Genomic DNA, 22,705 nt, shown 5'->3' on the forward strand with positions numbered 1-22,705 from the left:
TAAGGTCTGAAGAATATCCCTGAAATTGTATTTCTCAGTGTCTTTCTGAGAAGGTCGTGGTGCTCAAGAGCTGTCTGCTTACACCATTTATCCTGGAGCTGGTTTACAGTAATCCTAGTCTAAAATTGAACTGTTATCCTGACCAGTGCGGTTGGTGGTGGATAGACCACCTTTATTTCAAGGTTACACAGATCTTTCATCATCAGATCTGTCTTGTGTATATAAAAAGTTTCAATATTTTCTCATAGCTGAAGAATTTTTCTCCCACCCTTTTAATTTCCCTAGCAACTGAAGGTTTATTTTTAAAAAATCAACCACCCCCCAAACCCCACCTTCCCCAGTGACTGATACAAAATCAGATACCTAAAACTGTATTGTTTTCAAATCACACATTAACGACTCTCATTCTACAAGCAAAGAATAAAACAAATGAACAAACAAACAAACCACATAGCACAGACTTTTTCAGGAGTCATTATGGGGAATATCTGAGCTTTTTCTGCTTTTTGCTTTCCAAGGATAAAGCAATCCCTCTCCTGCTCATCTCTCAAGCACATGTGTAGGGCACAGCAGACCAAAGGTGATGCCAAGCACATAACCCAGTGTCTCAATAGAGGACAAACAGCATAGCTCCCCTCACCCAGAGCACGCATAGCCTTAGGAAGCAGGTTTGCTAATTGGAGGCTCTTGAACCTCTTGAAAAATTAATATTTTCATCAGTTTCATGTCTGTCTGTTTACTCACTTCATCCCTGCTATGGTTTTCTACAAGCTTTACTGGATATATGGCATAGGAAAGATTTGAGTGGCTGTGGACAGAAATGAAGAGGCGGGTGACATGCATAGGGGTGACTGGAGAAGAAAAACAACTAAATTGGGGTGGAGAGTGGGTCAGCATGCTTGAGGTTACTCTGGTACTGAAATCCAGTCCTACTGCAGCCTCTGCTCTCCCTATCTTTCTCTAATATCTGCAGAAAAGTGTCCTCCCAGTCTGTCCTTGAGATCATCTTAGGGATGTCATTCTCAGTATTTCAGTGAATTAGAGATGTCACGACAGTCAAGCTGGGCCCAGGCACTGGTATATGTCTCTAAAGCGTGGGGTCTAAGTAAATACTACCCTTGTGCTCCCTGTAGTTCTCTTCACACAATATGGAAGTGTCTGTGTGTGTGCGATCCCAGAGTGAGACTCCTGGTCCCCTTAACACCCTGACAGTGCAAGCATGGCTATAATACCTGGCCCAGGCCTGGGAAAAGTCAGAGCAGGAAGCCATCGTGGCTTCCCATAGCTCATTTCCAGATCAGTATTAAAAAGGGAAAGTTAATACAGCTTACACAGGCTGCTGAGCAGGCCTTCAGCTGGATGAGTAGGAGCAATGGAAAAGATGTAGGAAGCTATTCCTGTTCCTCATTAGATGTTCTTGGGTGTCTGGAGATTGCTCAGTGCATGCGGGCTGTGCCTCTGAGCACAGGGTGAGTACGGTGACGTGGCTGAGCAGTGTCACCAAGGGTCAGTGTGCCTGTGTGGCTGCAACACCTACCGGAGGGCTGCTTGACCAGACCCTGCTGAAGCCATGCTGGTCAGAGCACATCCTTCTCCAGGGCCTGATCCCATGCTCCCACTCATGCATCCACTCCCCGGCTGCAGAGGGACATGCAGGCGATGCTAGGGAAGGACCACGCACATTGCTCCTTGCTCACCTTGCCACGAGGCCTCTCCCTTTTGCAGGGGAGCTCTGCTGACAGACCTGCTCACCCATGGGAGGGAAGGCCTTCCAAGAGTGCTCTGCTTTTTCTGCAAGCCTGATTTCTTTGGAATAGTTGGATTTTATCCCCATGCACACCCTTCCTCCCCACCCCCCCCCCCCCCCCCCCCCAAATCCCACACCTCCCTTCTCCTTTCTCTCCTTTCTGGTTGTTTTTGTTTTTCGAGAGAGCGCTTAGACAGCTGTATTAATCATGCAAGCCCAGCCATGTGTAATGTGCTTTATCAACAGCAGAGCAGACACTGAATGGCAGCTGGTTCACAAACAGGCCCAGTGCACTGCCTGAGCTGGAAAGATAAACCTGCTGCTTCCCAAACCAACTTACCGTCATGGGTTAGTGAATGGAGAGACTGTTCACTTGGGACCATAACCAGAGGGGAGGCCAGCTCGTTAGGCAAGGTTTACACTGGAAATGGAAGGGCTTAGAGGAGGAGGAGGAAGGTGGAAATTACTCTTTGGTCATTTTCTCATGGGGGTTGGAGGAGTTTTTGTGTGTGTGTAAGGATTAAATCAAGACAACAGTGGCAGTTCTTCATCCTCCTCTTTGCTGCCCTCCACAGTTCCAGTCAGCCAGTCAACACAAGAAATAAGGAGAACAGGAGGGAGAGAGCAAAGGTTTAAGTACACCTGCTGTGCAGTGGGGATAGGTTGTCTTCAGAGTCTCTAAAGGGGGAAGGTTCAGTTGCTGGCTTCAGAAGCTCATCTAACATGCAGATGGCCTCAGACTAATAGTTTCCTCCAGGCTGGGGATATCTGCCTCAGGAGGGTTAGGGCCTGCCCCAGCTCTGCTCTGCAGGGTACTCTGTCCATTCTACAACACTAACACCATCACTGTGCCTATCAGATGACTGATTTTCCACAGCAGTCGCTCTTCCATGGGTTCGTTTCTAATCTCTGCAGTGGAATTATGTGATTTCTCCCCCACTGCATCTACCCAAGCTCCACTCTCCCACCTGACTGCTGAGCCCTGACCTCTGCTCTGCAGGGCTGTTCTGCATGCATGCAAAGCCACACTGGTGACTGCACAGACCTTGAAATGTCTTCCTTATCCACTGCAAGGGCTCAGCTTGGAGGAATATCTTTCTGGGACTTCCAGTCCCAGTTCCCACCCTTTGCTGCTGATCTTCTTCACTCACTGGATCCTCCACAGCACTGTACTATGCAAATACATACAACCCAAGGCGCATTTTGGAATAAATCAATCTAAATTAAAATAATGAACAAAAAGTACAGAAACAGATCAGGCAGTAAAGCCATTTCTCTTTCTTTTCCCCTGTGTCTCTCTTTTTTCCTCTAAGAAAGCTTGTTTTTTTTTTCCTACACTTTTTTTGGGGGGGGAGGGGAGGGGTGGGAAGAAGCAGATTGGCTTTTAAATTTTTAAGCAATCTCAACAAACAGAAGCTGTCTGTTGCTATTCAGCAAAACCCACCAAGCAATGTTGGTAGCTTGGCATCTATTCCTGGCATGTCTCTTTTCCCTAAGTTGCTGTTTTTGTCTACATTCATGCTACCTCCTTTTGGAAGACAGCATCATCACCTCTGACTTTGGTATCACTTGCTTTAAACCACACAGCCAAAATAAGATACAGTGCCATCCCTTGCCTTGTACCTATGAAATAGCACAAAGCAATTACTGTGATGTTGGCTGCCTGCCCTTGTCCTCCCTGTTCCTTGGCCTAAAGGCCCCACAGGCTTGGCCCCCAGTTCAGTGCCAGCCCTCAGTGCCTGCAGAGCTGGCAGGGACTGACTTTGACCCTAAGCAGCAAGACAGCCTTGGTCTGTCTGAGCATCCATCCTGCAAGGGCAATCCCTTCTGCACTCACCAAATGGACGCTGAGCTCTTTGGAAAATCTGGGTGGACACCACCTGTGAGAAGCAAGGAGAGCTGTGAGTTGTGCTTCCCACCCAGGGCCATGGGCGTGATCCGCTGCCAGTGCCTGAGGCTCAGAGAGCTTTCAGGGAAGTGAGGCATGCCCTGAGTCTTCAGCCACACATCACTGTGGAGTGACCACTAAAGCTGATCTATGCCCCTCAAATACCTTACGATTTATGGGAATACCAGACTTGACATGGTTCCAAATACACCTTCATGTGCTTGGCCTCTATGGCTATTATTTTTTTCTGGTCGTTATTTTTTCTCTATTTCTCTGTCAGGATCACAGAAATACAAGATTGTCTATTTTGGCCTGTCTATGCTGTAGCTTCTCTAGCTCTGCCAAACAGTTTGCTTCATAGGACTGAAGGCCTGGACTTTCACTGACCCTTTTCTGGAGCCCAAATGAGAAAGCACCCTCAGGCCTAAGTGAAGAGGGCTCCAGAGGTGGATGGGTCTTTCAGCTGGTCACCTCATACTGGCAGGGCTGACTGCCTAGTCAGCAAACCTCCATAAAATGTTAACCCTTTACAGCCTGTAGTCTCTGCTGTAACCCCCCTTGCTTCTCTCCTTAGCTTTGGTGGACTCAGATGTCCGCCCCTTTGCCGAAGCAGACCCTGCTGACTCGAGAGCAGCCAGCTCAGCAGAGCTGGCAGGGCCATGCACTACAGAAAGCAAAGGGGGAGCAGAGATGGGTGGGAGGTGCCCACTGCAACAGAGGAGCTCTCTTCTGCACAGCTAGGACACTCAGAGAGAGGAAAGAGGACTGAGAGGGTATTAGAAAGAAAGCTGCTCTCTGTTTCCCACTCTGGCCATCAGACCCAAATGAACATCTCTTTTCTCCCTTCCCCCAGCTCCCACCCACCTGATGAAGGCATTAGTGACAGTACAGGCTACACAGGCTACAGCTAAATGGAGACTATCTACGATCTACAGTCACACAGGGTCATTCTCCGATCAGTGCACGTTTTGGCAGAAAAGCAGGACTCCTCATTCTCCTTTTCCCTCCCACTCTGCTAATTGCTAACACACTGCTGCTATAAATCTTGTGTCAACCTATTGATGGCTGTGACTTTGTCTGATCAAGCCCCAAAGACTGACACACTTGTTGCCCTGTGGGCAGCTCTGGATGTGCTGCTTTCCGAAACACCACATCCCTCTTGCATAGCTCTCAGGGCATCAAGCTAACCACCCTGAGAAAGCCCCTACTTAGCCTCTGGGAAGCCCTCATCACAAAACTCCTGTGAGAAAGATACACAGGTTTTGAAGCCCATCAGTCTGGACAAGCCATTCTGATGTGGACATGAGGTGCTAATCAAAGGGAAGGAGTTCATGTTCAAAGGGCTGAGGACGAGGGACAATGAAGAACAAAGATGGAGCTAGTGCCATATTTGTGACAGGTCCCTTTGAGGTTCAACAGTGGCCTCACTTGCCCTTCTATTGGCAGATGTGGTGTGGGATGAACAAATTCTCTTTTCCCAGAAGAAAAATCCTTTTGAAAAGGCACCTGGTGATGCAGTAAGGCCCCTGCTTGGTGACAGCCAGGTCTTGTGTCAGCCCAATATAACATGATGCTACAATGGAGACAGAAAGATGTGATGATGTGGCATCATCCCAGAAGACATTTCAAGGCATTTTGAGTGCTGGGCTGCAAAATCAGGAGAGTTGGAAAATTTATCAAGGACAACTCAGTGAGAGCTGAATCAGCTGGGCTCCACCCAGCATTTTAGGAAAGTGTCTCATCAAATTAAAGTCCCATTTGTTTAGCTGAATGGGCTGCTTCTGAGTCTCCAGCCTGCCTGAAAGCAAGATGTTTCCACAGCAGCTAGCTAATGATAGCAATGCTTAGCAGGACTACAGCACTCTTCGTCTCAAATCACCTTCCTTCTAAATTAATGCTCAAAACCCCACAGGGCCTGGAAGTGTTACTGAGGATTAACAGAAATGAAAATTGAGGGAGAAAGAGGAAGAAGGCTGTGATTCTGGTCATTGAGGAACAGCTTAATTGAGGGCTGAGGACTACATTTCGGAACATCAACTCATAGGAAGAAAAAGGTCTAACAAAATCGTATGCCCAAGGTTTCTTTGAAGGTGAGTAGCAAAGTAAAAGCACCAGCAAATGTGAAAAGCACCAGCATCTGTGCTGAAGGCCCACAACAGAGAAGCTGGTAAGGGCTTTCAGAAAACAAGTGAGGCCCAGAATATTTAAACTGCTTTCCTGCTCTGCAAAATCCTCTTGGAGTGTCCTGAGTCACTGGAGATACACCAGCATTTGGCACCACAAATTCCTGGAGACTCTTCACAGGAGTGATGGCACACCAGGATGCCCTTCAAGACTATCTCAGGAGACTGGGGAGCAGTAAAAATATATCAGCTTCAGAGACAGAGGGGAAAGTGTTTTAAAGGATCAACTAAAGCTGTGCAGGATGGCCTTGGCAAGTTGATTAGGAGGTGTATTTGTAATGGGAATCCTGGCCTTGCTCACTCACAGATTTTGCTTTATCATTTAGCTTAATGGGCTCCTAATTCAAAACCAGCTGTAAACAGGGCTGGCTATGAAAAAAATTAACACTGCCTGCCTGTGGAATTTAAGGATATATAATAAAAATAATCATAAAACCAAAGAGCCCTGGGTTTTTCATCAGACAAAAATATTTGTCATTGAAAATTCTGCTGAAAAAAAAGAACACCTAAAACTGGAGAACTCCTTAAAACCCTACATCCAAAACAGCCTCAGCAACTTTAATTTCATACCCAAGCACAAGTTTCATTTGCAATACATAAGATAATGGTGTTTAATTGGATTTATTTTTCCACAGTAGGTTCCCAATGGCCTACTTTACTCCTTTTCTCAGCTCCTTGAATGTTATTTACAAATCACTCTCTGGGATTTAATTTTAATGGTAGCTCGATTTCTACCTCCTTTTTTTTCTTTTTCTTTTTTATTTTTCCTTTTTTTAGGTACTTTAATTGTATTTGTGGATTTGCCTTTTAAATAGGCAATTGTGACTACATCCTGAGCCTGAATAAGTTGCCAAGAGCAGAGCTTGATTTGAAAACAGCAGAGTAGTTAAACGGAGCATGTGTAACACCCAGCATTTATTGTTCTTTTCATGGGAGTACCTGCAGGTGCTTTGTTCAAGCAGGTGCTCTTTTGCAAAACAACATGGGTTCCTAATAACACTCTATCCCAAAGCTCTGTGCAGAAATTAACAATTTAGGTCTCTGAGCAACTCATAAGTTGAGTGCATCCTCCTCACATGGCAGTAAAACAAAGATACTGAGGAGCTGTAGGCCAAGATTTTTTGAGTGAACACAGGGACTTGCTGCCTTATTGCTGATTTCGTTTCGAACACCACTTTCAAATCTTGAACCCTGCTGTCTGGATATGCCTGGTCTCTGTGCTTTTTCAGAATGAAAAGATCACAACCAAGCACCAAGTCTCATATAGATGTTGGGACCATGCTGTCTGCACCCAAGGCCGGAGTGGGCAACACAGAGACAGAAAAAAAAACCCACACAGAGCCTGTTTTGCCTTCATACCTTCTTCCCTTTTGGAATAAAGCAGACAGTAACACCTCACCATGTGCCTCTTTCCATGCTGTCTGCCTCAGATGCAGGATTATGTGACTGGAAGGCTTGGAGAGGTGGGACAAAAGCATGAGAAAACAAAGTGCTTCACTGTGATGATAAGATGCTCAACTAGAGGGAAAAAAACCTGGCAGTGTTTTAATTTTTAGTTTTCCACTTGTCCTTCCCATCGTCTCTGCAAAATTTTAGGTCTGCTTATGCTTTTGATCCAAATCTGAACAAACGGGAAAAGAGAGCTTGGGATGGGAATATGTTTTAGAAGTAGGTCTGTGGGTAGATTGAACCTCAGTAAAGACTGTCCACACCTGATGACAACTCAGCGTCGTTCCTCAAAGCTTGGTTAAAGGCTGTTGCTATTCAGTTGATTGGTTTTTTGAAAAGGGAGAAAAGAAAGATGAGGAAGGTGAGCAGAAAAGAGAAAATTGCATCTAAATGAGAAGGGAAAGCCCTTATTTTCCTGCATTTCTGAGCTGTTTTGCCCATGCCTAGCTCTAAGCATTTGTCAGGATGACGGAGAATGACCCGGCTAAAGAGCTACTTCAACATAAAACATATACTGACCTGGAAAAGGATTGGGGAGTGTGGGTAAAACTTGTTCTAAGGGGGGAAAAAAAACAATAAGCAACATGCAGGAGAAAAGCCACTTTTCACACCAAGCAAGCAGCAGATACAAACCTGATGGAGTTGTCCATCCCCAAATTAAATGAACTAGAGTAGGTTTCATACACAGAGCATTTTGCTAACAACACGCCTAATACTCCCCTGGGACTGGGAGTCAAAGAGAAGTGATTTGAAAAATGAAACAAATAATAGCCAAACAGCAAGAGGGATTAAGCACCTGCAGTGAAGGTAATTGGAGTTGATGGTCCATATCTTCCCTCTGACTTTCAAGACCACTCATGTCATCACTCTACAGTGCCTCTTAGCTACACCTCTGCCTGGAAGCTAGTCTTGGCAGAGAGGTGAGCTGTGGAAGTCCTCCATGGGCAGTTGTTGCCTCCCCAGAACCTTTTCCACAATGGTTTTTTTGTCAATGACAGCTCTCTTGAGGATCTGTGCATGGGAGCAGTTACCCTGGTGAATCCTCAAGGGTATTCTGCTTCTTTAGTTTTTGTCCTCTGAGAGGGATAGAGTTTTTGCAGACTCATCATCTTCCAGTTGTAGGCAGAGCCTGCTGTCTTGTTTATAGGGTTTTTATAATGTGTCCTCGTTATGTGTCATAGCAGGACTTTGATATACATCACTGCTGGCTGCACAGTTTGCTTCTTCCACAAAGGATCTCAAAAGAATTGCACAGATACTGAGGGAAACCAGTATCAGAGACCTCAGTCTGAGGCTAACAGTAGTGGTAATTCTGCTTCACAGATGGGGCAGGTGATGCACAGAGCAAGAAAGCAATTTGCCCAAGGTCAAATGCTGAACTGTTGGCAGAGCCAGACACTAACCCAAGAATACAAGGTCCCCAGGCTTGACTGTTATCACTGGGTCTCCTTATATCTTGTACTGACTGAGAGAAGCTCCTACCCATGGACTGATTCATAGGCAGACATTTAGCTGCAACAGCTCAAAAGCCTGGGGCAATGAGTTATCTCCTGGCTTACCTGCTAAGATCACTGCTGATGGACACAGAGCTTGGCAGGATAAATCAGTAGGCCACTATTACTCTCTGATCACCTAGGCCCAGCTATTTGGAGGCCAATCCTCTTTCTACAGTATCCTCGGTGCAAAGAGTGAGTTTGTGTCTTGCTGGAGCTCATGAGGGTTGATCAGGTCAGGCCCATCCCTATGACACTGGCAGAACTCCTGCCCTCATGGTGGTAATGGAGTTGTTTGAATCCACAGCAGGCACAGCAGAGATCAAATAAAAGTCTAGCCTGGATCTCTCTGTTTATGTAGCAACAGGGGACTATTGTTCTGCGAAAGCAGGCTGTTTGTGCTGACAAGACTTCCTTGTTATTTAGTTTGGTTAAATAACTCAACTCCCCTTTACCTTCTTCCTGCACAGCAGGCTGCAGGCTGCACAGCATAAGCAGTTAAAGCAAAGCACTATGGCCTCATTATCATGCTGCTTTCTATTCAAGGACTCTGTCTCTGTTCCCCTCTCCCACTGTGTGCTGCTTTTATTGCTCCACCCTGGCTCATTAGCAGTGTCTCAGCCTTGCCCCCTCTGACTGTCAGCCCAAACCACTTTCCTCCCTCCTGAGTCTCCCCGTTATTGACAGCCTTGAGGAAAACAGGGGCTGTGCGCTAAGAGCCACTAAGAGGGATTTCGGCCACAGCTGAGGTTCCAAACCCCAGCAGCCACCACTGTAACCAAATGCTCAGGGCACAACAAAGCGTGGGCAGACTGGAAGGAGGGGTGTGCAGACTCGTGGCAGGATGCTAACAAATAATGACATGTTAGAGGCTAATGCCAGCTTTTAGGATCGTGCCTTGCTGCAACCAAAACTGCTGGGCTCCACCTGAAGCTTGCTTGAGTTGGCACTGCGTTGCCAGCTTCTGCTTCACCTCCGTGCTTGCCGATTCCCCAAAGGGTGCAGAGGATGCAGCAGGGGACCTGCTGATGGGGTAGTCTCCTATAACTGAGCCAAGTAAGCCAGCAGGACTGCATCAGGATTTGCAGCACTGTGCTGCTGTCTTCTGTTTCAGCCTATGGGATGGGCTAGCTCGGCAGGAGGCAGAAGGCAACTAATATGGAAAAGCTTTTCTTTCTTTTCTCTGCTTTGCTAGAATGCACCCGGTGCTGCACCTGCTTGTGTGTGCCTGTGGAGGGGTGTGTGGGTTTGCTTCTACATCACAGAGGTGCATGCCTATGTATACATATTCACCTACACATAAACCTATCTATTTGTGTTCCTCCACAAATGTGTATCTGCTATGTGTTTATATGTGTATATATATATATACACACTTCTGTGCAGCATGTGTTATGTTATAAAATGTGACCTTCACTGCTAATGCTTTTCATAGTACTGCTAGGTGAGTAAAACAAACAAACAAAAAAACAAAAACATGTTCCCTATCTCCTAATACACTTGGAGGAAGAACCCTTTTGCTTCAGTTGTGTCACTGCTTTTCACCTCTGTTGCTCTGTGATGGCAGCCCTGGCTTTGCCTCTCTGTCAGGTAATTTTAACAGAGATGTGTATAACTGTCCCCTTTTTTGTGCTTAGGGGTTACAAACCTTGCTCCCAGGCTCTGCAGAGCTGAATCAACCTACTGGCTCACCAGTGCTGCCAAACATGGTCCTGCCTCCCAACTCCTTATACCCAGAGATTTGTGATAGAGCTTCCTCTCCTGCATGGGCTTTGGTGCCTGTTGAGCCCAGCCATGAATTTGTTCAGCTCACTACAACAAAAGAAAACATTTGGGCATTTTAGGGAGATGAGCAGCAAAGCTCATTTACCTATTCACTGGTTTAGCAGGTTGGACAACCACAGTGGATGTCCAAAGATTGGCAGAGTAAAGGAAACAACAAAACCACATAGCAGAGAGCAGGATAAGCAAAAGGACTGGGGAGCAAGGAATGTCAGCAAGCTTTTAGATCAGTTGTATCATCAAACTGTACCTGAGTACCCTCTCTACAAACATACTCCATATTTGCTGTTGGAGACAGTTTCCTGGGTAAGTTAAACCTTTGGTAGGGCCATATTTATGTTTTTGTAAACTCAGTCTCCAGGAGGCGAGGGGTATAAATCTCACCTACAGCAAGCAATCCTGCTGCTACATCCTTTAAGGAAGATCACTAGCTATCTATTAATACAGCTCAAGGAGGCTGCTTTTGTATTTTAATGCATCTTCTATCTATGACATTGACATCTAAGGCACTCAGTCTCTCTGAGGGTTTTTCAGTGCTGACTGAGATTTCATGAAATGGTAGCCACCAATTTTTCTCTATTGCTAAACTGTTCTTTCACATCATTTTGCTCGTTCCCTGTCTGCCCTCCACCTCAGGCAAAGCTGCCAGCCGCTCATTATTAACTCTCTAGTTGTTTCTTCACTCTTTGCTGCCATTCTTTTTTGTGCTGCAATGGGACACTGAGGAACCATCGCTGTACTTACCTCCCCAGTGGGATGTTGCTCTACAGTGAGCTTGTTCTCTCTTCAAAAAGGAAATAGGATCTCTGATTCCAGGGATGAAAAACACTCCCAAGTATTTGAGTATCTGCTGTACACCTTGCAAAAACTTGGCACTGCTTTATTTTTCTGTCTGGGTGTCTGGCTGGGAATGTGCATTACCTGTTATTTAGCTACTGTGTGAGCGCTACAGCATTTCTTTCATCTGGGCTTGTAGGTTTTTTCAGCAGCTTTCTTTATCTTTATGAAGCTGGATTCCCTTCACTCATTTCCCCCCTGATTTCTTAACCTTCAAAATAGCAGCTGTAGTCTGCCTGAATTTATTTTTGTTCTCTCTTTCCTTCTTCCACACTAACTAGAAGAGCAGAGATTTCCTGAAACAATATGAAACAATTGCACAGTGAAAAAAGTAGGGATTAACCAAGCAGCAAAAACAAGTTAGAAAGACTTCACTAAAAATCATCAAATCTCTCTCAGCTCCTGCACTTCCATTCTCCTGGCTCTTGTGAAGTTCTCTAGTGTCCTCCAGTATAAACAGGCCTTGAATTTCTAAAAAATGATAAACAAAATCAAATAACTTGAAAGAAAGGGTCCTTCATACACATCAAAAGGGGGCTAAAATAGGATCATCACTGTTGCAAGTAATCTTTAAAAGTTGCCACATTTCCTCATGGAACAGTTTATAGCAACTTTGCAAGGTTTCCCTGGGTCTCTCACTGGTTCTGCCACTCATTTTATGACCATGGGTAAACCACTTCTTCACTCTGTATCTTCCTACTGCAAAATGGTGCTAGCAACACTCACCCATTTCTAAATGACTTGTGATATTTAAATATTCATTGCTAGCAAATCCTTTGAGATCCTTTGAGGTGAAGTTCTGAAGTCATGCAAAATGCTTCTCTAGCAAAACTAAGCCCCCAACCAAAATCATATGTGCATATATACATTATTGAATTTCATCTTATATTTTGTTTCAGTGATGCATTTCAGTTCATCTGTGTAACAGGAACCAACAGAGAGGGCCAAATTTAGAATTCAGTCACAAATAATGGATTCTAAACTTAGAAGTATATTAATATCAGCAAGAACAAATCTGGAGTATTTGAAAATTGTGTTCCAGATTGCTGCCTGAGGATTTTTAATCTCATGACAGTCACAAGACCAGGGTGAAAAGACTTTCAAAGTAGAAATTTGCTTTGTGTGCTGCAATGCTACAGGAAATCAAATATATGTTCTTTTATGATAATAACTGTTCTTTAAAAAATAGCTGCCACAAAATATACCCAAACTCTCAAAAATTCAAGCTGCCATGAAATAAATCCAAAGGTGGTAAACAAAGAATGCCCATGGATTTATCCTTTTGCACTACATCTGTTAAAAATAACCAAACCACAACTTTGGTTTTTTTTGGTGAGAGCAGAAACTAGACTAAACTGCAGCCCGTACTGACTGCTTTACTAATTTTTAATTTTTTTTTTCTGTTTAAAAGGACGTGCAGGTCATGACATGAGAGTTTTAATTCAATTTGGGACCGTCACAGGAACACCGCCATCAGTCACTTTTGTGTCTACGTGTTCATTTGTGTGAGTGGGTCATTTTGCTGCAGTGTATCTCTGATGCCAATAACATGTGGGCCAAGTCTAGCCCAAGTTTTAGACCTGGAATTGGGAACTGCATTTTAAGTACACCACAGTTTGTATGTGCGTGTGGATGGTAGGTGAGGGGCAAAGGCTCTGTTTAGGGTCAGGTTTGAATCAGCTGCAAAATACAGAATCAGCAGGTAACTCTACTCTAGTGCTTGGTCTAGTCCCATCTTCTGTCTGTTTATACTTACTAAGACAAACTCAGTTATTGAAAGGTAGCAGAATGAGATCCAAGGAACCTTATTCCATATTTCATCTGTTGATTACCTTTTCGCCCATGGTCCCTACGGTATATCCCTTTAAAATCATTCTGTCTTTTCTCATTTCTCTCCCTTCCAGTTTCAAACCAATTTCTCTTTTTCTTGACTCTGTCACTGTTCTCCTCAGGCTCGGTGGCTAGTTCTCTCCATCTCTCTGAATTACTTGTCATTTCTCAGCTGTCATGGATCCTCCGAGCCCTGGCCTTCTGTCTACTTATTAAAGGGGCTGTCATTCTAAAGGGCTTTTTGTTTCCAGCTTTAAAACAAACACATTTTTATTATTTTAACAAAATTTGTCTTCAGCAATGCCAGTCAATCAAAGGGCTTGACTGTAAACCTTTCAGTTTGGCTGTTTGTGTTTCAAGGCAAGTATAAACACTAAGGTATCCAAAGCAGAGTGCTGGAAGCCAGGTCATGGCTGGGGGTCTGAGGGGACTGGGTTGTCAAGCAGATGCCTTCCTTCATGAGTTTTGGCCACTATGTGCTTCCTGCACAGCTGTTTCTTTGTGAGAGCCTCCCTTCACCCTGTCCCGTACTTACTGTAAAGGTATAGGCTGGCATTTGTGACTCCCAGCTTGTTGGCAGCCACACAGGTGTAGTTCCCGTAGTGCTCCTCAGTGACATTGGCCACCATCAGCAGAGACTGGCTCCCCGTGCTCTTTATCTCCAGACCATTGGCGCTGTTTATCCTGGGAAGACAGGAGAGGAGGTGTTTAGTGCAATGGCAGTTGTGTACTGGGAAGGAAATCCCTCCCCAGCACACAGCAAAGCAGAGCCATTCAGCCCAGCTGGCAGGTGAGGATAGAGGGAAGCAGAAAAGGGATTTGAAAGGTAAGAGACCAAATAAGGAAGACCAAAGAAAGAGACCAAGATGGAAAACAGGAGGAGGGAATTAAAGGAATGTAGTAGTTCAGTGGGATTAAATGCCACTGGTAAAGCAGTGCAGAACCAATCAAAGACAAGGCTAAGGGAGGAAGCATTTACCCAGCCCGAGTCACTGTGGAAATGAACACACCATGGCCAGATGAAGGTCTGTACTTGAGCAACATATTCTTAGTGAAACATGCTGATTCACAATATGTGCCTATAGCAATGCTGAGTCACCCCTGAACATGGGCACCTTGTTCAGGGCTGGCTACCCTAAAATGTAGGGTAATAACACAAACTTCTTAATGCCAGGTAAATGCTCAGGTAGAAAGGACAGATCCTTTTTCTATTCTCATTTATTCTCATATGCAAATCTGAGAGGCTCAGGTCGCACAGGTGGGGGGAATCTCATACCTCAGCAGCTCCTTTCCCTAGAAGAATCCACCTGGAGCAGCATTACCTAATTGAAGACTTACACCACCTACTTTTTTGTCTGTATCATGGGTTACTTAACACGTGAACAGTGTATTAATTGGGTATTGGCCCATAATTGACTTCAAGGCAGGAGCTCCATCCTCTGCACTTCCTTCAGCATCCCCAGTGCAGTGAAGAATTGCCTCCTCCAGCCATGACCATGCTTACTCTGCTGAGACTGATGGGACACTGCGACTCACACGGATTGTAAGGAGCAATTTGTTTGAGAGGAGCTGGGGAGGATGACAGGAACCCCTATTCAATGGACTGAAGAAGAGAGGAGGGAAGAGGCGTGCTAAAGGCCTTACCTGGTATCATCTCTGTACCACTCGAAATCAGGTGTGGGCACTGCTGATGCCTCGCACCGCAGTAAGGCTTGTCGTCCCGTGGCCGCTTCATTGCTCTTGGACTCCGTGATGGTGGGAGGGTCTGCAGGATAGAAACACGTGGTCAATCCACACACTTCCAGGTAGAGCAAAACAGTGAAACTATGTCAGGGCTGCCTGCCTCGTGCAAACTGTTTGGGCTACTGGAGGCCCATGGCAGCTGTTTGCTGTGGCCCATGTTCCCCCCTGCTCCTCTGCAGAATGCTGCTCTTTGAACATTCCCTGATATACAACATTAGCAGCACTCCTTACATGTGCTTCTCTTCAGCACTGCTGAATAAAGTTCTGTCATAAATGCATAGGCATACACAGGCAAAGTTAAGGTTAATGATGGACTTCTGCAACTTATTAATATTTACCTATGGATCTGTAGTTCACATGGGCTTATTAGAAAGAAGAAGATGGGAGAAAGTCTTCATCAAGGGTAAAGGAAGACAGAAAAAGGAAAGGAATAAAGTAGGAGTTTAACACTAGTGTGAAAATTGTATTCCATACAAACTCTTTGCCTAATGCCAAAACCATTATAAGAAAGGACTGAGGCAACATGTATGAAACAGAAATATATTAATGGCTTAAAAGAGAAGAACTTTAGCAGAAGCTGTGGGTGCAACTCTGAGAGCCAATGCTGAGACACTTCCCTTGGGTGTCTAAGGTTACAAAACCTGATCACTTGGACATAGTGCTTTGTGAAAAGCTCCAGAAAGGCTTGCTTGTGACTGCTCTGCCTGAAGTTTGCCCTCAGCCCTGCACGGTGCTCCCACCTCTGCTCACTTTGAAGTCTGAGTGCTGTGCCATGGGCAAACCAAATTTGGAAAATATATTGGTGTGCTCTGCTGGAGCTTGGTCTCAGTACTTGCTGGAGAGCACGTAGGGTAGGCACTGGCATCTTCAATCCCAGACCCACATTCAAAATATTAAGCGATAAGCTTTACATGTTAAAAGGCAGAATTATTTCCACCTGGCTGCTGAAAGGGATCAAGGAATAAGTGCCTTGTCTCTCGTCACTAATACTCGCATACCCTGAGATTACAGGGCTGCGACTCAGATGGATACTTTGCTGAGACTCAAGTTACCATGAAACACACTCTGCCATCTGTATCTGTCCCAGAACTGAAAGGCCAAAAAAAAAAAAAAGAAGCAAAATGGATTGTGTCAGTCAAAGAAAAAAAAATTCTGTCTGGAGAATGCAGGGAAAGAAATTTGTTTGTGAACACATTAGCCATCTCAATATGATCCCTTCCCTGACCTTAATCAGGATTTTATGCAGGGCTTTAGGGATATTGCAGTGTGCCCTCTAACATCATAAATATTAATAAGTTTACATAAATAGGATCCTACATTCAAAGGCTGTGGGTTCATGTAAATGTTTTAATTTGAAAAGGAGGAGGGATAAAATAAGGATAGCAAAGGTGACTTTTTTTAACCATTTTTATTTGATTATTTGGTTTGAGCAGTCTATCTTCTTACTGTCTACAGTGAGACAAACCTTTCCATTTCATGAATCTGGTACAAGAGGTGAGTCACAGATTTAATAGGCATCTTTCTATGGTTGTAAGAAATTATTCCAGCAAGTGTCTGCTTCCCAGCCTGCTGCCAGGGAGCCCAGCCCCTCTCTCTGAGCAGTCCTCATATTCACCACTTTAAGAAGTTGGTGCAGTGCTCTCTCGGGAGAAGGGGCAGGTGGAAGTCCCAAACAAACCAGCCTATTGCACCTAGGAAGCAGCTGCTCTGTATGTAGCTGTTTGCTGCCTCGGAAGCCAGGAGTGGGTTCCCTTTAGTTGTTGTCCTCCCACTCTTCCCAGGCCTCAGTTTCCCTGTCTGTGATGTGCAAGGGCAATTACTTGGGAAGCCTGAAGGTGGTAGTGTGAGACCAAAGCAAAGTGAGATGCTTTCTCCTGCAGTCTGAGCTGACAGCGTTCCACAGCAGATGATAAGAGATGGCCAAGAAGCTCCTGAACAGGCCCCATTTTTCAAACTCTGTGGTTTTCCCACTTTATGCTGCTTGTGGTGTTGTTTAACAAAGCAGGATGAGGAAAGATGTATGCAAATATCTAGTTTTCATTCCTCTAATAGGACTGGTTCTTTTCCTGCTTGATCCTCATGTTCTCTTAGATTTATTTCCCTTTCTTAAAAAAAAAAAAAAAAAAAAAAAAATCCATCCTTAGGGAATTTTAAGTTGCTTACATTACAAATTACACCATATATTAACATCACTTTTTCATATTTTTCAACAGTTAAAATGTTTAAGATCTTACCATGGCATAGTTATTATGTGTTGAAACTAAATCAAAATCAAACATTCTGACTTTATACAAACAATCTGTTTCAAACACATTAAAGCACCATTGAAATTATGTTTCATGGAAATGTTTGAAACTATTAATTGGTTCTCATGGAAAGTCTCCAGTTTATAAACTCAGCTGTTTTTTTACACTTCTATACTTTCAGTGCAGAAAATCTGCTACTACAGTTCATATTAATGCCAAATTTGGCCCATGAGGCAGCTGATATCAAACCACTGCCACCCAATTTCTAAGGGAACTATAAAAAACTGTAGATTCGGAAGATCCTGGAGGGAGCCTATAACTTTAACTTCTAAGCGAGACAGAAAAGTTGATCTGATGTGATGGCCCACACAGGACCAAGGGGAAAAAATGAGGAGCAAGAATGGTATTAAAAGGTGCTATAATCACCTACAGTCAAATTAAGACTGGTATTGCCTGAAACCCTTGATGCCATCAGCTCTCTGCCCTACCCTGCTTCCTAGCAGTTCTACTTGTGAATCAATGCATGAATATGCACCAAGAAATATATCTGTAGCCATCTCCAATTTCAATTTAAGTTAATATTCTGGTTTAAGTCTCAATTTACACTGAAGAAGGTCGGGAGAGGACATGCCTCCCATTCATCCATCTTTGCTGCAAAGTTGTGAGCCTCCAAGCAAGGAAACGAAGCAGGTACATGGGGATAGCTCACTTTACATCACTCAAGTGCCAAATATAAGCCATACAAGCATGGATGTGGACATATATGCATGCAGGATTAAAGAGTAACATCAGTTTGAAATATCTTGTGTTCCTGTGAGAGGAGTATGCCAGCAGAGTGAAGTGGATATCTGTCTAAGCACATATGGGATGGGATCCGTGCCCCAATCCACGTGTGGAAGTAAGCTACAGGTTACTTGGTGCTTTTAGGGGATTGTGTATCCTTTGGCCAAAACCCCTTTCTGTATTGCACTGGTGCATGAAGGGTCTTTTAGACAAAGCATTAAACTAATGACCAGAAACCAGCATAAAAGTTAAGCTTTTGCACCTTGTCATTAGCACGTGCCTCTGCCCTGTGTCCCCTGGCTGTGATAGCTGTGTAGGCACTGCAGAGATGGCTGGGTGCAGGCAGGCATGTGTTTGCTCTGAGCCAGCTGAGCCCTCCCTTATCTCTCCCTGCTGCCTTGGTGAAGCTTCTCTTTACGCTACTGTTCACCCGAATATCAATGAGTGAAAACAAGGCATTGCCAGCGTTTCAGAGGGGAGAGACGAGGGCAACTCACAGCTCTTTCTCTTTCTCCCTCTCTGTCTGTCTCTCGGTACCACACCTCCCCCGGCCTTTTTTAATATATTACCAGGTTTAAAGCACAAACTGTACCCTGTGGCAAGTGTTTGATTGCAGACAGTTTTCTCAGCGCCCTCTCTTCAGATTGTATAATCCAAGCCCAGGAAGGCCTCTCTGTTTATCCTGAAGTAACCCTTGCCTGTGGGCAAAGCTCTCCCCGTTGCCCTGCCCCAGCTGCGATGTACTCACAGTTCACAGTGACCCGGACTTGCTTGACGTCTGCTGAGGCAACTTCGTTGGCAGCTTTGCACTCGTACTTGCCCGACTGCTCTCGTGTGATCCCCAGGATCTCCAGGTACTCCTCCTCACCTTCAAACTCTCTGCCTGGTAGGACAGAAAAATACAGAGAGTGGTTCTGTTAGGCTTTCAGATTTAGGAAATTGCTATGGAGGAACAATCACAACATGGAGCCTGCAAACAAGCAACAGTCATGAGCCGTTTAAAAGTTATTTCAGAAGCTGCTGAAAACTGAAAATCTGGAAGGCACCATACAGGTGGTACAATCCATAGCATCTCACAGGCTGCCTAGGCTGAGAAGCAAAGTGTCCACCATGTAGGATCAGACTAAGTTCACTAGTGTGATGGCTGAGTGCCACCAGAGGTTAGTCATGCTGTGGGTGATGTGCTGGACCCAGGGCTGGCTGGGCCCTCAGATGTGTTGTCAGCACCCTTTTCTCCATTGCAAAACTGTGAAAAATGTGTCTCTGTCTCCCAGAGCAACCACCACCCTGAAGTGCCATCGATCAGATCAAGCTACCATTAAACACAGCCAAACAGAGAGAAACAAACCGTAGTTTGATCTGCAGAGACCAATAATCATCACGCATCCCTGAGCTACTGTACATATGAAAAGACACATTTAAACTGCACTGCCTCACTTTCACACTTTGGAAAAGAGTGACTTGAGTGTCAGTCGGGGTTATGGATGGGGGCAGGAACTAGGGGAGGTCTGTGGCTTTGCTTTTAACTCACTGTGTGACCTTGAGTGAGTCACTCCTTTGCTCTCCCTCTGTAAACTGCAGCAAATAGCCCCCCCTCCCCCATCACCTCCTGGTTAGAGCAGGGCAGTGAGGTTAACCCATGTAAAACACATTAGATTCATTGCATGAAAGTCGCCAGGGAAGCATGAAATATTAGGATTGGTATATCTACCATATTCCTTCAGAAAGCAAAATAAGGCACCTCCTGGAAAGAATCTGAACTACATTTCCTCCTCTCAGAGGGCTGTAAACACTGCTCTTCAGCATTGGAAATGGTAAGCCCCAGTTGTGTGCCTGTGTGTGTTTAGAGAAATCAGCCCCCGACCCCAAAAGGGTAAAAGACAGATTTGAAAAAAAAAAATAAAAGGTCAGATCACAAGAGCTCCCATTCAGGTTCCTCAGAGAGTGGTCAGATTTTCCAAAAAACTCTCTGCCCAGAAGGTATTTTCTGCTCAACAGGTGCTGAGCACTTCTGAAACCCTGCCCACTTCACAAAACTGCAGTTTTTGAGAGAGTTCCAACAGTACCTACTGTTCACCTTGGTTTATGGCACTGCATGAAAGCAGTGGGTAAGTCTGGTCTCTGGAGCTGAACTTCCCATGGAGCCACCTGCAACAAATCCTGAGAGGCACAGACTTGCTGCAGTGTCTTGGCCAGGTCAGCCTGGCCACACACACTGGTGATGCCAGCTGTATGCAATTCCCTTCAGCATCAGAGAGGAACTTCAGAAGCTTCAAAATCTGATCAGAACTCTGTCCCTTACATAATTACTTTTGTCTTTTTTAAAATTTTTCTTTTTCACAGGCAATTTGCAGAATCATTCTAGGAGAAAACCACACCCCGTCATGGAGATTCAGCATGAAAACAGCAGCGTACCTATTAAACTCATGTAAAGACAAGGGCTCTCCCTCTCTTTCAGCAGTGCTAATCAGCAGTCCCTTCTTCCAGCTCCTATCAGATGTTCAGGTATCAAAAATCTCATTGCTATGTCTAAAATTTACAACTACTTGTTTTTTGCATCCCCCAACAGTCTGCTGCAGGACCTTCCTGCATGGCAGCAGCATTTTGCACAAGGGAAGGAGGCAAAGTTGGCTCCTGCTGCCAGGACATGGCTCTCAGTCCTCTGCTCTGTGCTGGGGCTGATGCTGTGAAGAGTCAGTGAAGGAAGCAGGGTGGGATTTTCACAGGTGTTTTTTATCGCTGGAACTCATTAACATGTTAGGGAGTCCTAACCCCAGTAGGACCAGAATTAGTGAGTCTCAGAAATGCAGAAAGGACTTCAGTCACCATCTAATCCATTCCTCAGCCTCAAGGCAGGACATGAGCCATGTCATGGACATAGCCATCCTCTGCCCTCCAGCGGCAGAGATTCTTCAGCCACTCCTGTCAATCTGTTCCTGTGCTTTGCTGTCCTTACCACTGGAGCAGTTTCCTGAAGTTTGACCTGAGTCTCCCTTGCTGCCATTTAAAGCTATTACTTTTGTCTTCGCCACTACAGACAAAAAGAACAAATCATTCCCTCCTTCCCTGAAATAGCCTTTTATCAACTTTTAAATCATTTAGTTCCTCCTTCAGTTGTCATCTTTTTTTTCTTTTGGCTGAACATTGCCAGAGTCTTTCAACCTTCCTCTGTAGGTGAGGTTTTTTTTAGGCTCTTGATCATTCTTGTTCTTTGCTTTTAGACCTCTCTGACAAGTTTACATTTTTCTGGATGTGTGATACCCCAAACTGAACACAGCATTTCAGATGAGGTGTTACCGTGGCTGAACACAGATGAAGGATTGCATTGCAACTACGGCACCGTGCTGCTGTCTGTAGAGGCAGCACATTGCTTCTGGTTTTGCTACAGCAGGGATAATTTCTGTCGGGGAACTCCCTTAATTCCCAGATTTTCTTATGGCATATTGCTCATATTGCTACCTGCTAATAAAGCACTTTAAAAATCCCACCCCCAAACTGAGCTGACAACCAACACTCCTCTCCTTTCATAGCAGCACTCCCAGTTGGTAGATCAGTGAGTTGACTGGAAAGTCAATCAGACATCAGGGAAAGACTCACAAAGAAAAGGTTAAAACATAATTTGCCTCTGTTTTGCAACTCATTTGCCCTGCAATTCTGCCTTGTTTATACACAGCGTTCATTCCAAGTGGGACTTGCTTCTCCTGCAATTTGCCCTTGTCACAAGACTGTCACCGTAATGAAGACAGGGTTGAGGGTGACTTAACCAGCTCTAATGGAGTGGCACCCTCATTACGGGTGCTGTTAAGTCTGTCAGAGAACTGCATCAGTGGAGCTCCAAAGTAACCTACAAGGATAGATACCTTCCCAAGGGACGATGTTTTTGAACTTCTCCCCTACATACACACATGCACTTGAAGTGTACTGTGTACCATGTCCAACAGGAGAGCTTTCACAGCTACACAGAACCCCTCCCAAGACACAATGAGCTGCTGGCTTGCCCAGTGGAGTGCTCTGGAAATAACTGAAAGGCAGGACTTCTGTTCTAAGGGGCGTGTCAAAAACATCAATAACCCTATTCAGCTCCTCATTCCCCTGCTCTAGGACACACATATAAGCATAATACTTCACGCAAAGTTTTTGTGACAGTCTTTTGCTGTATAAGTGATAGCACACTTCTTGGCTCTGCACTGGTGACCCTGAGCATCAACATTTTGTTACAAGAACTGAGCTGCTCTCACTTTCAAGACAGACTCTTTTCCTTGCTGCCTTGTCCCCTCTAAGAGCACATTAACCATTTCTAACAAAAAGCATTTATATAAAATTGAGGTGTTGTAGTACAGAGCAGGGAGAGGAAAGATGTATCACAGTGTGTTAGAGAAATGTCAGGTTGTGATATCTTGCGGATAGCTGTAGAGATGTTTTCACTAATTCACTTTGGCAGCCAGATTAGGTGAGTCATATTAACTCTAACCTCTAAGGCAAACAGGGGGTGGGGGGAGCAGGAACAGAGTTTTATACATCGAGTGAATTTACAAATGTTTCTGCACAGGAGCCAGCTTTGGAAGGGAACTGATGGTTGTCACTATGTGGTTTATCAAAGCAGAGAGGGAGAAGGCTTGGACAATGCTCTTTGGTACCGATAACAATAAGCATATTCTATTAGGTGAAAGAGGGACTGCCAACTCCTGGCAAGCAAGCCACTCCATTCCCATTAAGAGAAGACA

General features: G+C 44.8%; 1 protein-coding gene and 1 long non-coding RNA gene across 5 annotated transcripts in view; one reads left to right on the forward strand and one right to left on the reverse strand.

Moving 5' to 3' along the window:
* LSAMP (limbic system associated membrane protein) overlaps window positions 1-22,705 on the reverse strand; it is a 991,767-nt gene that overhangs the window by 15,888 nt on the left and 953,174 nt on the right. For 2 of the 3 annotated variants that reach the window (XM_059838035.1, XM_059838034.1), the window contains 3 exons: window positions 18,730-18,864; window positions 14,854-14,974; window positions 13,745-13,893 (listed from right to left, as the gene is read on the reverse strand). In XM_059838035.1, coding sequence (XP_059694018.1) covers window positions 13,745-13,893; window positions 14,854-14,974; window positions 18,730-18,864 — 405 coding nt within the window. Of the gene's footprint in view, window positions 1-11,641; window positions 11,851-13,744; window positions 13,894-14,853; window positions 14,975-18,729; window positions 18,865-22,705 lie in introns of those variants that run through there. The other variant, XM_059838037.1, reaches the window with a different exon arrangement.
* Window positions 10,717-22,705, forward strand: part of LOC132323134 (uncharacterized) — a 53,632-nt gene continuing 41,643 nt past the window's right edge. For both annotated transcript variants that reach the window (XR_009485263.1, XR_009485264.1), the window contains exons 1-2: window positions 10,717-10,848; window positions 20,325-20,486. This is a non-coding gene — a long non-coding RNA (uncharacterized LOC132323134). The remainder of the gene's footprint in view (window positions 10,849-20,324; window positions 20,487-22,705) is intronic.

The sequence above is a fragment of the Haemorhous mexicanus genome, chromosome 2, assembly GCF_027477595.1.
Source record: "Haemorhous mexicanus isolate bHaeMex1 chromosome 2, bHaeMex1.pri, whole genome shotgun sequence".
Taxonomy (NCBI): domain Eukaryota; kingdom Metazoa; phylum Chordata; class Aves; order Passeriformes; family Fringillidae; genus Haemorhous; species Haemorhous mexicanus.